Source organism: Protopterus annectens, chromosome 3.part1, assembly GCF_019279795.1.
Source record: "Protopterus annectens isolate FY-2018-M chromosome 3.part1, PAN1.0, whole genome shotgun sequence".
Taxonomy (NCBI): Eukaryota; Metazoa; Chordata; order Ceratodontiformes; family Protopteridae; genus Protopterus; species Protopterus annectens.
The window spans coordinates 441596088-441612172 of NC_056732.1; the positions used below are offsets into that span (position 1 = coordinate 441596088).

At 42.4% G+C, this 16085-nt stretch overlaps 1 protein-coding gene across 1 annotated transcript in view; it reads left to right on the top strand.

Moving 5' to 3' along the window:
• The window catches only part of KMT2C (lysine methyltransferase 2C), a gene marked incomplete in the record, with an annotated part of 4117755 nt that overhangs the window by 1216513 nt on the left and 2885157 nt on the right, over nt 1–16085 (top strand). Inside the window, 1 exon segment of the mRNA XM_044066891.1 lies at nt 1801–2483. Coding sequence (XP_043922826.1) covers nt 1801–2483 — 683 coding nt within the window.

A 16085-nucleotide genomic window follows, 5' to 3' on the forward strand; every position in this document is an offset into this window, starting at 1 on the left:
AGCCTTTCACAGACTTCCAACAAGGACATGGTGGCACCCAGAACTGAGGTGGTCTTAGAGCCTTTTCCCTGAATTAGTCCATTCAGCTGTTTGTTTCACTCCAATCCACAGGGTAAAGGTGAAATGATTCTGTGCGCCATGGTTGAATGTTGATGACTTTGGATTTGCACAAAAGCTGGATAGACCAGTATCTAAACAAAAACTCAGTATGGTTAGCTAATTGCTCTACCTTTTATGACTTTTATGGAAAGATTTGCTGCCTAGATTAGGGCAAACACTCCAGGGACAGCTACCACCAGTACTCTTTTCAAAGAAGTCTCAATAGAAAATATTTATGGGTTGTCACTTTGATATATATTGAGACTTCTACTAAGCATTACAAACTGAACTTTAAACGTAGAAGTAGAGCTAGCATTGCCTTTGCTGTACTAGAAGGTCGCTTCAGGGGCTGGGGCTCATGTAATTTCTTGCTGTCTAATATGCTATATTCACATATGAAATCTCAGCAGTAATCCTTACAATGAACATGCTACATTTGTTTGAAGGTGCTTGCTGTAACTGTAGATGTTGAACTAATAGTATCACTGCTGCTGGTTGTAGGAGCCCCCTATTTTCCTATGCTTTTCTTTGCATGCCTTATGTAACTCTGTTTCCTTTTTGAGAACATGCTACTTTGTTATAACCTTGTGCATGTAGTTAGCGATGATATTTTTAATGGAGTGGATGTTTTCACCTCCTTAAGGAAAGAAGTCTTATCGTTTTTGTGTGTTTTACTTGTATATCCTAGCTGATTAGCTTGGTAGATGGGTTACGGCTGCCGTTTTTCCACTGAGTTATGCTTGTATTGTCTCTTTCTACCAGGTGTGTGTGCCACAGCCATAGTTAGCTATTCTGAATGCCCTCTGCCAGTATGTGATCTGGCTCCCCTCAGCTTTGAAGTTGAGGATCAAGAATAAAATAAATAAGGTCCTCTCATACCTAAGGGACCCCTCCCAAACTGTCCTGTAAAATATGGCAAACTACTTGCTACATCGTATAACGCACCCAAATTACTAATGCTGAATGCTTGTAGTTCTTGACCGATACATAGTATCTGCTTATAACGTCCCCTAACATCTTATTCCTGGCACAGATGCCTACTTTACACCACCTTAGTTATGGCTGTGGTGTTTCTAGGGGGTTAGGTAAATTTGTTGGAGATGCTGTGTTTCAAAAAAGACTCAAAGCTAACACACCTTGCTTTTCCATTTGCTGTTTTGGCTGAAGCCTTCAGCATGGGAAGTAGCATGGTGTCTAGTTTGCAGACATCTTATTGGTTTTGAAGTCTGTCTGGAATCCTGTTTTCTGCGTATCACAAAGGCATGTTAATTTGTAAAAGAGCTGCAGCAGTGGTCCTGTTTGAACTTCTATGGCTATGGTGAGAACTGTCAAACAGCTGTGTTTTCCCAGGACAGCAGTTTGGCAAGGTTTATATAGCAGCATGTGCTTATAAAGAAACAAATGTTCTTGTTTTACTGTAAACTTGTTAAATACCCAATAAGGACGAATGTATTTTTCTTTTGAATAGTTAGAAAATATTTTGCCTGTGTTATGAGGCTAGGGAGAAACCATATGGAGTGGGGAATATCTGAGTGCATTTTGAAATTCCCTTCTTTTATGTAGAACATTTAAACTTCATTACTGTTAAAGTGGTGTATACCATAGTGTTGTGTACATCAGTAATATATTTAGATAGTTTGGTAGAGAGTTAAAGTTGTTTGTAATATTTTTTCATTTAACATTGGGTTAATTGGGTTACAGGATCTACACAAGATCAAGAAACTGATAAACTTGAACCTGACATTTCTCAATCAGTAGAAACCAGCAGTACACAAATTAAGCAGACCGAAACAGTAGACAGTTCAGATGTGAATGTTACACAGGTGACCATAACAGATGAAATGCTGAGGTTGCAGCAAGAAGAGAGTGAACAAACTGTGAAACAAGATGACAGTGTCCTAGAAGTGGAAGTAAAGAAATCAGATGTTGTAGAAGTTAATTTAGCAAAAGTTGCACATCCTGCCCAGGAGACTGGTGAAAAGGTAGGCATTTCAGTGTCTGTTGAAGATGACTATACAGAAAAGATGGACTGTGAGATCTCCCCAAGGTCAGCATGCAGTGTCCATGCAGAGATGGAAACCACCAGTGAAACCTCTTCAAAAATGGATTCACCAACAGAACTTTACACTTTCAAACAGTCAAGTGAATCAAGTCCAACATTAACTATATCAACTGATAGTAACAAAACTGTTGTATCACCACCCTTTATTGCATCGGGATTTCTTTCTCCATATAGCTGGTCTCCCAGTGCATCTGTTACTCTAAGCATTTGTACAACTAATGCTTCTACACCGTCTCACGTATACACAACACCAAAAATTGGAATGGGAAAACCAGCTATCAGCAAGAGGAAATTTTCTCCTGGAAGGCCTAGGGTGAAACAGGTAATTTAGTTTATAATTCTTAGCTTCATAGCAAATGTTTATTACTTTTAACTGACTGGTTGTAACTTTCTTAAACACAAAACACAATATTAACTATTGAGAAAAGTCTGCTATGATCACAACATCAAAATTGTCACTGTATTTAGAAATAATGATTGGATATATTTCATTTGTAAGGTATTTTAATGTGAATTACTGTCAGATTTTCACCAAAGTATAGTCTGGTAATTTTGAGTTTTGTCCAGTTAAATATTTTAATGAAAATAACCTTACCTTCAGTTATGTAAGACATCGGAGAAGTCTGAAGTATGTCTTACAGCAACGTTGAGTATATTCAGAACTAAACTGCAGTACAACTGTCAGAAGGCTGTGCAAGATTTACTTCTAATTATGGCAGTAACAACTGGAATTTGTTCCTCTTAGATGTGGGATATAGAGTTTGTAGTATCTGCAGGTTAGAAGCTCTTTGTGCAAAACAGACTCTGCAGGTGAACGTAACCTGTTGCAAGTCTAAAATTGACTGCTTTCTAGAAGGAATGTGCATCACATGACAGCTAGATTCCTGTAAGTAAGCATTAATATATATTTCAAGCTGTTCATTCCGTGTTTTATGTCCCCTTTTTTTTTGTTATACAGTGTTTATAGTATACACACTTGCTGTTGAGGCATTACGTTGTTATAGTGATCATTTTTAATTGACCTTAAATTTATACTAAGCACACACACTCCTCCAATAGTAGAGAGGGACTGACTTTAATCTAGATGACCCATGTTTGATAAGAGAGCATGGGAGCTAGAGGGAGCAGGGCAGGAGAATAAGAGTGAATAGCATACAGCGTCTCCAATCTTGTATGGTGGAAGATGTATTGGTTCACTTTTTGGGAGACTGCCAGTAGGAGCACTGGTTGATAAACCCTCTAAGTTTAGGTCAGGGAGACATGCTGCTGTTGTATAGCTGCATAGGTCAGGGGACAGTCACATGGGGAAGTTTGTATGATTCTCCTCAAAGCTTGGCCATGCTAGCATCCCACAAAAGCTGCAGAGAGGTGTTAGGAGCTACTTAGAACTAGGGGAAGACCATGTAATCTGTCTGGATGATGGTTCCATGACTAGCTGTTGCTTTGGGGAGAGGGAACGAATTGGGCAGTGATGGCTCTTGCCCTCTTGAGGAACAAATATCCAATATAGGTTGCATGGGGTGGTGGTTGGCAGACAGAACTGTTTAAAAAGTTTATACTAAGCACATTTAATAGTTGTTGCATCATATACGGTTATTAGTTCATATCCATAAACATTTTAGTAAGTAAAACTTTTCAGACCAGATGTTGCTTTTTTCACCCGCCTCATCAGTTTAGTACGTCAGATCCAAGGATCTGAATCTGGAACTTCAGAATTTAGGCTCCAAGGCTCATGCTTCTCCTCCCTCTATTAATGCACCACCACCCTAGCAGTCATTCAGCTCTCATTTGCCTCTTTAAGACTGATGTGGTCACATAGGTTCAGCATTGGTTTCTGTCTTTCAGGCTTTTTGTGTGTACAGCTAAGACATTTCTTTGATCTCTGGCAACTTTATTGTTATTATTCCCACAGTGGTATTTTCTCCTGTTGCCTTAGGTTTTAATATCTCTCTCTTTCTGTCTTTTTCCAACTAGTTGGTCATTTCCCACCCTTTCCTTTTCTACTCATTGAGCAGTACATATATATATATATATATATATATATATATATATATATATATATATATATATATATATATATATATATATAGCTATGTATGTGTACATATGTATATATCTGTGTGTTTGTGTGTAGATATAGATGTATGTGTGCACACACTCACGTATGTATATTTATTTTTATTATTTATTTTATTTTTATAAGTAAGTAAATATATAGAGACATATAAATATTTTATATATAGAGATATAAAAAAATGAGCAGCTTGTTGGGTCAGTTATATCTTTGCATTTAAGTTTAACTGGTATAATATCAAAAATAAAAAAAACAAGATGCTGGAAACACAGTAAGACCGTCAGTTTATTAAGCAGCTATAAAACTTTCGCCCACAGGCTTCATCAGGCAATGTTAAACTTACAAACTGAACTTGTATTTAAAACTCTAAAAGGTCACATGTTTAAAAACCAGTTAAACAATCAATTAATTATAATTCCTCATGCAGATATCCGAGAAATGGCTTTAAAGTGAAAGCACCTTTCAAACCAGGGGGTATGTGTGCTCTCATTCTCAATATCCAGCGCATCTCTTCATTTTCAGTCAATAGCTTGATATCACCACCCCGTAATGGCATGTAGATTACATTCAATATCAAAAACTTAAAACTATGAGCATCACCTTTATCCAAAATATGTTTATGTAAAGCATTAGTTAAAACCTTCCATCTTATTTCTGAGAGACTCTTATTTCATGCCAAAGATAGCGCTAAATGTCTCCTTAAATTAAACCATAAAGCTGCCTCTTTTTGTCTAATCCTCAAAACAAGGGTGAAAAAAATCAAAGACTTTCTTGGTGTTCACATAATTAAGGTATTCCATAGACAAGGTCAAGGAAATAAGATCAGGTGTTTATATCCCTTGCAAAAGTGGAGGAAGAGTAACTAGTCCTGACTATAATCACTGTTGCAGTATTCCTGACATATTTATGTATCCTTTGTTGACTTGATTAGTCCCACTGGGCTAGTAGCTTCTTTTCAGGGGAGACCCCAGATGGTATTTATGCTACTAGGAGAAATTTGGGCAGGACATGTGGGAACTTCCCCTACTCTTTTTGATAGGAGCCATGGGATCTTTTACATCCACCTGAACTACCACCAATTGAAGCAGATGAGGCCTCTGTTTAACTTCTCATACGAAGGATGGCATGCTCAGGAGTGCAGCACCCCCTTATGCTACACACTGCAGTTTCAGCAAACAATCTGCCTGGTGTGGGAATAGAACCCACATCCTTCTGCACCGAAGGTGTGTTTGCTACCTGTTTAGCTACTGACACTGCATAATAGGAGTTGTCACCACTGATGCCAGGCCAGGGTACCAAAGATTTACCTTCCCCTGGTCATAAGTCCGACTCATGATATCAGCTCATATGCATTGGGATATCAAGATGTACATATGAGTGTGCTTCCCCAGGCTGTCTCACTCCCAGCCTGAACACAGGATGTTCTTCGTGTTTCACTGTTGCAGTCATCACACTTGGGTTATCTGCCTGCAGTAGCCCACAGTTTGCCTGAATACCGGAGTCTTGGGATTTCTGCATCGGATGCTGTCGCCTCTTCCATGACGTCAGGGGTATAAAGCATGCAGCCGACACCATTACATCAGCTTTTTGTGCCGCGAGAGAGCCCGAAGTAGAACCAGTTTGCAAGTGCCGGTCAGCCGCTACCTGAACTTTTCGTTTTTCAAGTTTCAGACCTAAAGTCTTCTAAAGCTAAGTACCCCATTGAGGATCCTTTTTTCTTGCTCTAACTGATGTCAGAAAAAGTTAACAATTGTCTAGCCTGCGGAAAGTAAATACCTCACAGAGATTTTCATTCTTACCGCATCATCTGTTTAGGCCCAGACCACGACGTTCCTCGCTGTAGGTTTTTGTGCCTTATTTAATGCCCGAACTATTCGTCGTCAGGCTATCTTTGTCACTAAATTCTTTCGCTCTCGTTCTCCATTTTCCAAAATGACTTCCATAAACCATCCAACTGTCGATCTTCCAAAAAAACATAAAGATAGACAGAGACAGACCGCATAGGCCCAAAACTGCCGTCGACACTTCCATTCAGCTAGTCCCAGTTCACCAGTACTCAGTGAGGCATTTTCACAGCCCTTGATACCCGCTTCTACAGATTCGCAGGCCTCTGCTGAGACCAATTCGGAGTCCAGTATGCCGCGAGTTGCTTCTTCACCTATGGAACCTGTGGATGTCTCTACCTTGGATGGGTCTGGAGCCACTGTGCAGGCACCGGCTTCTGAAGGTGTATTCTGACCTTCCAATGTTTGCATTAAACCGACAGCTTCGTTTTTGACTAAAAATACCAAGTTTCTCAGGCCCAGAGTTCACACTATGCCTAGAAAACCGATGATCAAAGCGCAGGCTCCAGCTCCCTTGCCACAGGAAACAAATACTTAGAATGGCTGAAGACCTTATAACTTTAATTAGGGGAAGACAGCCTTCCCCCTCTAAAAGACAAAGAATTGATTTTCCTTCAGATTTTACACACCGTGAGTCCGATGACTCTGATCCCTCTGATTATCAGGACATACCCTTATCTACGTATGAGGATTCTGATGCAGGGGATTCCATTCCGTCTGCCTCCCCTCCAGAGGACTTTTCTTTTGGTGAAACCTTGCATACTTTAAGAGAGCATTTCCACTGGGAATGCCAGGACTACCCTCAGTCCAAAAAGAGACTCAGAATTTTTAGACTTGCCCCAGCACAGGCTTCTAGCTATACCCCCCCCCCCCCCCCGTCCTGGACATTGTAGATGATGGCTTCATGGAATCTAGTCTTACTCCTGATACTTTACCACCAGCTCCTAGAAATTCTGACAGATACTACAGAGTTACCTGACTCTCACAAATTTCTCTTTAAGAATCCCTCTGCGGATCCAGAGACACTTACCCAGGGACCTAAAGGCATTAAGGCTATTACAGCCAAAAACCCTACACCTTCGGACAGGTATTCTAGAGCTTTAGACAGATAGGTTAAGAAGGTATGTACTTCTGCAACTCTTGCCATCAGGGCTTTAAATTACAAGATGTTCTTCATGTTTCACTGTTGCAGTCATTACATTTGGGTAATCTGCTGGCGGGTTGCCCTCAGTCGGCTTGATTAACAAAGTCTTTGGTCCTGCGTCGATTGCTGTTCCTTCTTCCATGACGTCAGGTCATCAGGGGTATAAAGCATGCAGCCGACGCCATTACATCAGTCTTTCTTGCCGTGCAGTGCCCGAAGCAGAAGCAGTTCGCAAGTGCTGGTCGGCCGACTCGTGAAATTTTCGTTTTCAAGTTTCAGAAACTAAGTCTTCAACTAAAAAGCTAAGTACCCCATTGGGGAAACTATTTCTTGCTCCTTACTGATGTCAGTAAAAGTTAATTGCATTGCTTGTGGGAAGCAAATGCCTCATAAGGATTTTCATTTGTACTGTATTCCTTGCCTAGGCCCTGACCACAACGTGCCTTGCTGTTGGTTTTGTGCTAAATTTAATCAACGCACTATTAAACGTCTGTATATTTTTGCTTCTAAATATTTTGGCTCAAGATTTAACTATCCAGAAATGTCGTCTGTTAGCAATCTGACTACCGGAATTCCTAAAAAACGCAAAGAAAAAGACAGAGACACAGTCGAGGTCCAAAACCGACTACGATGCTTCTCCTAAGCCAGTCGCCGGTTCGCCGGTACTCAGTGAGGTGCTTTTGCAGCCCCTGATACCCGCTACTTCTGATTCGCAGGCCTCTACTGAGACCCATTCGGAGTCCGGTATGCCACGAGATGCTTCAATTATGGAACCCACAGAAGTCTCTACCTTAGATGGGTCTGGAGCCACTGTGCAGGCACCGGCTTCTGAGGCTGTTTTCAGGCCTACAGATTTGTATATTAGACCAACGCCATCTTCAAAACTAAGACCAAAATCTAAATATGTCTAAAAAACTGACACCTGAGCCACATGTGCAGGCCCCTATGCCTAAAAAACAAATGATCAAAATGGCTGAAGATTTAATTAGTCTGATCAGGGGTAACCAACCCCCTCCTTCTAAGAGGCCTAGGCAAGACATTGATTTTGAATCTTCTGAACAGGATTCTATTTCTTCTGACTCTTCTAATGAACAGGATTTGTCTATTCCTACTTATGAGGACTCTGATGCAGAGAATTCCATTCCTTCTGCCTCTCCCCCTGAGGATTTTTCCTTTGGGGAAACTTTACATGCCTTAAGGGGACATTTCCACTGGGAAAGTCAGGATTTCTCTGAATCTAAAAAGAGACTTAGGAATGTTCTTCTACTTCCTCAGCATAGGCCTTTGGCTATGCCTCCTGTTCTAGACATTATTGATGATGTTTTTTCAGAATCTAGTATGACTCCTGATTCTCTGCCTCCGGCTTCTTGTAAGCCAGACCGATACTACAGGGTCCCTGACTCCCATAAATTCCTTTTCAAAAACCCTGTTGCTGATCTTGAAACCATTTCTCAGGGTCCCAAGGGCATTAAGGCCTCTTCAGCCAAAAATCCTACTCCTTCTGGTAGAGATTCCAGGGCGCTGGATAGATGGGGTAAGAAGGTTTACACATCTGCAACCTTGGCAATCAGGGCTTTAAACTGTCAATTTCATATGCTTAAATATCAACAGCATATCATGGTACTAAAACAGAAAATTATGTTAATCTCTGACTGTGGAAAATAAAGAATTGCAGGATTTATTGCATTCAGCTGAACAAGTTGGAAAACGTACTTTGCAATGTTGTTTTGATTCCTTGGAGGCCTCTTGCAGGGCTGCGGTAACTGGGTCTGTGCTAAGAAGGCATGCTTGGCTTAAAGAGCAAACTCTGCCTGACCATGTAAAGGCAAAATTGTTGGATGCTCCTTTACAACAGGACCTTCTCTTTGGTAATAAGGCTGAAGAAGTGTTAAAAAAGATAAAAGATAAAGCTAAATCTATGCAAACTGTGAAAGATTTCTTACAAGTGCAGCCTCGAAGATTTAGTAGGCACTGGCCTGCTAAGAACTGGTCCTTTCCAGTCCCCTTGAGAGCCGCTCAAGTCAACTCAAGACATTCCAAAGGCACCAGGTTTCAGTCACAAGGAACTTTTAGAACAAAACAATGGGGGTGCCTCCACCTCCAAATCTGGAAGCAACAAGGCACCTCCCTATGGTAAACAGTCTCAATGACTTCCCTCTACGATCACCAAGCACTTACCTCTTAGCCGCCCCTTTGGGGGGGAAACTAGGACTTCATGCACGAAACTGGCAACTTATTACCCAGGACAAATGGGTTTTAAATATAGTATCCCAGGGATACAGATTTCACTTCCACACATTGCCAATCCCAAACGGATTGCCAGATCTGTCCCCCAAATCAGTGGGCAGAGGCCCAGAAACAAGTTTTGTCCCTAATGAACATGGGGGCTATTCAACCAGTACCAGAAGAGGAAAAGGGACAAGGTTTCTATTCCAGACTTTTCTTGGTACCCAGAAAAGACAAATCATGGCGTCCAATTCTGGACTTATCCACTCTAAACACATTTCTGGACATACCAAAATTCAAGATGCTGACTCTTCAACAGTTACTACCTATGCTAGGCAAAGATGCCTGGTTGGTAACTCTAGACTTAAAAGAGGCTTACCTGCATATCCCAATCAGGGAATATTGCAGAAGATACCTCTGCTTCAAAGCGGGCTACTTGCATTACCAGTTCTCTGCACTTCCCTTTGGCTTATCTACTGCGCCCAGGGTCTTCACAAAGTGCCTGGCACCAGTAATTGCATTTTGCAGGCAAAGAAATATTCAGATATGTCCATACCTGGGCGATTGCTTAATTCAGGCAGAAAACATGGACATTCTTCTAAAGCATCTGGAGTTTGTAAAAAGGGTTCTAACTTGTCTAGGGTACACCGTAAACGAAAAGAAATCACAACTGGTACCCTCTCAAAAAATTACATTCCTGGGTGCAAGCTTGAGTACAACTGCCCAGATGGCTTACCTTATGCCAGAAAAGCAAATTCAGTTGATGACTTACTTCAAACAGGTGGCCACAAAAACCCTGCTATCTGCAAGACAAATTCTGCACGCCTTGGAGTACATGGCCTCTTGCCTTCTTCTAATTCCATATGTAAGACTGCATATGAGGAAACTTCAGTGGTACTTAAAAAGTTTATGGAGTCAGCATTGTCGCAGCCTGGAAACAATGATTCCTATTATTCCTTGCCTGCAACTAGAGTTCCTATGGTGGGCAGAGGCCTGCCACCACAACAAGGGACTGCCATTCACTCCACCCCCTGCCGCCCAAAAACTAACAGATGCATCACATTATGCTTGGGGGGCTCATCTGGCAGGGAAGTGCATTCAGGGCAAATGGAGCCCAAATCAAATGCACCTACATATCAATTAGAAAGGGATGCTAGCTGTACAGAATGCTCTAACAGCCTTTAAGGACTACCTTCATCCAGGACAACTACTGATAAAGACAGACAACACCACAGTTATGTGGTACATAAACAAGCAGGGGGTACACATTCCTACCCCCTTTGCAAACTAGCCATGCCATTGTGGAACACTGCCTTGACCTATCAGATACAACTACAAACTCATTTCCTGCCAGGAAAGCTAAATTCTCTGACAGACGAACTAAACAGAAATCTTATGGACCCACACGAATGGAAACTGGAACCGCAAGTTTTCAACATGTTGACACACAAATGGGGGAACCCAGACATAGCTTTTTTTGCCTCAACCCAGAACTTTCAGTTGGACAAATTCTGCACAAGAATTCATCACAAGAAAGCTTGGAACGTGGATGCTGTATCATTCAGCTGGAAAAAAACTATAGGTCTATGCTTTTCCCCCTCTGCCTCTGCTCTCCAAAGTTCTACTAAAAGTCAAACAGGACAAACCAAAAATGATTCTGAATGCTCCAGACTGGCCTCGCCAACACTGGTACCCACTCCTGTGCAGTGTGTCACACCTTCCTCCGTGACACCTGCCTCAGACACCTTGCCTACTGTCTCAGCAGAACTACCAAATTCTGCACACTCAGCTCCAAACTTTGAATCCTGCAGCGTGGCTAATCAACTAATTTCACCCTTGGCATCCCTCAGCAAACCAGTGATGGATGTCATTTTGTAGGCTAGAAGACCTAGTACTAGAAAATCTTATGCTGACAAATAGAAAAGAGTCTGTGCCTGGAACCAATCACAAGGAATAAGCACAGCAATGCCCAGTATTCATCAGATTCTGCAATACTTAACTGAGATGCTTCACAAGGGCCTATCCTTTTCTTCCATAAAAATCCATGCCTCTGCCATTTCAGCTCCTTACAACACAGAACCCCCCCCCCCTCTTCTCTCATCCTCTGCTAAAGCAGTATCTCAGAGGGGCCAAAAATGTAAGACCTCCCAGGAGAGCACCAACTCCTGCATGGGACCTCAATTTTGTTTTGGAAAAACGCACTCTCCCTCCTTTTGAGCCAGCTGCTACTGCAGACCTAAAATTTCTCTCCTGGAAAACAGCTTTCCTTTTAGCAGTCACTTCAGCTGGATGGATTTCAGAATTACAGGCTCTTATGGCAGTGGAGCCTTTCATTATTTTTCATCCGGACAGGGTGGCTCTCAGGACCAGTCCCATCTTTCATGCCTAAGGTGGTATCCAGTGTGGCTTTTAATCAGACCATTCATCTGCCAACTTTCTTCCCCAATCCACAGAACAAGGGTGGGTGGATTCTGCATTCATTGGATGTACACAGACAACTTAGATTCTACTTAAACAGGATGAAATCTCTAAGAAAATCTGAACAACTATTGGTGGCATTTTCTGCAGGGGCAGAGGGAAAGGCTATTTCAAAGCAGACTATTTCCAAATGGATAAGCCATTGTATTCGTTTCTGCTGTATGCACCATGGTAAACCTATCCCCAAGGGGATCAGGTCTCATTCCACCAGGGCTGCATCTACTTCTGCAGCCTTTCTCAGAGGGGTTCCTACCAGAGACAGTCTAGAAGCTCTTACCTGGAGCTCAGTTCATACGTTCACCAAACATTACCATTTACCTCTCTTCCCTAAATACAGAGCTGGCTTTGCCACTGCTGTCCTGCAGGGCCTTATAGCTGCTCCTAATGCTGTATAAATCCATCCTCCCAACCATAGCTTTGGGATTCTACCTAAATGTAATGACTGCAACAGTGAAACACGAAGAACACAGTACAGTTGTGTACACTTACCATAAATGTAGATGTTCGATTGTATTCACTGTTGCAGTCCTGGTTACCTACCCTCCAGCCCCCTGTTTTTCTCTTACTATACCTCTTCTTTCTTTTACTATTCTTAAAAGCCTTTTTGGGTGTATTTGCTTTTGTTTGGAGGTATATTTTTTGTGTTTTGCATCATATACTTATATATATATATATATATATATATGTATATATATATATATATATATGTGTGTGTGTGTGTGTATATATATATATATATATGTGTGTGTGTGTGTATATATATATATATATATATATATATATATATATATATATATATATATATATATATATTCCCCATTTGGGGGGCACCTGACATCTGCAGCAAGAAAAACTGATGTAATGGCGTTGGCTGCATGTTTTATACCCCTGATGACCTAATATCATGGAAGAAGGGACAGCAACCGACGCAGGACCCAAGACTTTGTTAATCAGGCTGACTGAGGGCAACCTGCCATCAGATTACCCAAATGTAATGACTGCAACAGTAAATACACTCGAACATCTACATTTATGGTAAGTGTACACAACTGTACTTATCACATGTTGAAGCACTAGCAGCATATTATGGAACTAATAAAACAAAAAATGTTACTTCCAGATTGTACTGAAAATAAAGATTTACAACAGCTAATGCGTTCTGCAAACCAAGTTAGTAAACATACTTTGCAGTGTGGTTTTGATACCTTAGAAGCATCTTGCAGGGCTGCTGTCACTGGGTCTGTACTGAGAAGCATGGGCATGCTTGGCTGAAGGAGCAAATCTTGCCAGACCATGTCAAAGCAAAATTATTAGATCCTCCATTAAGCCAGGAAAAATTGTTTAGCACCAAAGTAGAAGTAGTTCTTAAAAAGATGGAGGAAAAAGCTAAATCTATGCAAAATGTTAAAGATTTTTTACAGGTGCAACCACCTAGATTCAGTAGGCATTGGCCTTCTAAAACCTGGTCCTTTCCAGTCCCTTCCAGACATTCTCAGTCCAAACCCAGGGGCAACAGGCCACAAAGACTACAATCTCAGGGTATGCAGAGATCTAAACAATGCAGTGCTCCCTCCTCTAAAACAGGGAGTGGTAAGCCTCCCCCCATGGAAAAAGTTCACAGTGACTTGTCTACCTTCCTTCCCAGCAAAGCCCAAGTACTTGTACCCCTAGGAGGAAAACTCACCCTGCATGCTCAAAACTGGATGTCCATTACCCAGGACCGGTGGGTCCTAAACATTGTATCCCAGGGATACAGATTCTACTTCCACTCACTGCCCAACCCCAAGTGGGTTGCCAGACCTTCCTCCAAGCCAGTGGGCTGAGGCTCAAAAGCAAGTACTTTCTCTTCTCAGTATCAGGGCTATTCAGCCTGTGCTTATAGAGCAAAGGGGACAGGGTTTCCACTCCAGATTATTCCTGGTGCCCAGAAATGAGGGCTCTTAGCACCCTATCCTAGATCTGTCAATTCTCAACACCTTTCTGGTGGTCCCAAGATTCAAAATGTTGACTCTGCAACAGCTTCTTCCTGTGCTAGCCAAGGATGCCTGGCTAGTCACCCTAGACTTAAAAGAAGCTTATCTGCATATCCCCATAAGGGAATCTTGCAGGAAATATCTACGTTTTAGTGCAGGCTGTATGCACTGTCAGTTTTCTGCACTTCCCCTTGGCTTATCTACTGCGCCCAGGGTATTTACCAAGTGCCTGGTTCCAGCCATTGCATACTGCAGGCAGAGAAATATTCAAATTTACCAATACTTGGACGATTGCCTGATTCAGGCGGACAGTCAGGAATTGCTGCTTCAGCACCTGGCATTTGTAAAGAGGCTTCTAACGTCTCTGGGGTACACCATCAATGAAAAGAAATCACAACTGGTGCCCAGCCAAAAGATTGTATTCCTGGGTGCAAGCTTGAACACAACTTCCCAGATGGCATTCCTCACTCCAGAAAAACAGAATTATTTGACAAACTACTTCAAACTAATGGCCACCAAAACCCAGCTATCTGCAAGGAAAATACTGCAAGCCCTAGGGTTCATGGCCTCATGTATTCTGGTAATTCCACATGCAAGACTGCATATGAGGAAACTTCAGTGGTACTTAAAAAGTCTTTGGTGTCAACATTCTCAGGACCTGGAAACACTGATTCCTATCATTCTTTGTCTAAGGGCAAAGTTCCTTTGGTGGGCAGAGACATGCCACCACAACAGGGGACTTCCTTTCACTCAACCTCTCAGCCCAAACCCTGACAACAGACGCATCAGACTACGGGGGGGGTGGGGGGTTCACATGGCAGGCAAATGCATTCAAGGCAAAAGGAGCCCAGAACAGATTCCTTTGCATATCATTCAAAAAGAAATGTTAGCTGTACAGAATGCTCTGACAGCCTTTCAAATACCTTATCCTTCCAGGACAACTGCTGATAAAGACAGACAGCGCCACAGTTATGTGCTACATAAACAAGCAGGGGGGAACACATTCCTACCCTCTCTGCCGGTTAGCCATAGCCCTATGGAACCAAGTGCACCTGCAAGCTCAATTCCTGCTAGGCAAACAAAAGTCACTGGCAGACAACTTAAGCAGAAATCTTCTGGACCCACATGAGTGGAAGCTGGAACCCAACTCATTCAAACTTCTAATCCGCAGGTGGGGGACTTCAGAGGTGGACCTCTTTGCCTCCCCTCAAAACCATCAATTGAGCAAATTTTGCACCAGAACCCCCACAGCCAAGCATGGAAAGTGGATGCCCTATCCTTTACATGGGAAAACCTCTGCCTTTCCCCCACTGCCCCTCCTCTCAAAAGTACTACTCAGGATCAAACAGGACAGGTCAAGGACAATCCTTATTGCCCCAGAATGGCCATGCCAGCACTGGTACCTAGTTCTACGCAGTCTGACAGCAGTGCCACCCTGGCACCTACATCAGACCCCCTCCCTGCTGTCCAAGCAGGAGGGACAGATTTTGCATCCACAGCTGCAAACCCTGTACCTTGCAGCCTGGCTTATCCCCTGAATACACCACCAGCAACCCTCAGCAAACAGGTGCTGGACGTGATCCTTGAGGCCAGAAGACCTAGTACTAGGAAATCCTATTCAGAAAAGTGGAAAATATATTGTTCTTGGAGCCAGTCTCAAGGAAAAGGACGCAGCTGTGCCCTCCTTACCTCAAATCCTAGATTACCTAGCAGAGCTACTCCACAAAGGCCTGTCCTTCTCATCAATTAAAATTTTTGGCTCTGCCTTCTCAGCTCAGTACAGTACTGAGCCACCTGTATTTTCTTACCCTCTCATGAAACAGTTCCTGAAAGGAGCTAACAATTTAAGGCCTCCAAGGAGAGCTCCCACCCCTGCCTGGGTCCTTAACTTTGTACTAGAGAAACTCACACGTCCCCCTTTTGAGCCTGCTGCTACAGCAGAGTTAAAATTCCTCTCTTGGAAATCAGCCTTACTTCTGGTTATCACTTCAGCAAGAAGAACGTCTTGAGTTACAGGCACAAATGGCTGTGGAACCCTTCATTATTTTCCATGTGGACAGGGTTTCCCTCAGGACTAACCCATCATTTATGCCCAAGGTGGTATCCAGTGTGGCGTTAAACCAATCCATCCATTTACCAACCTTTTTTTCCTAATCCTCAGGATAAAGGGGAAAGGATTCTGCAC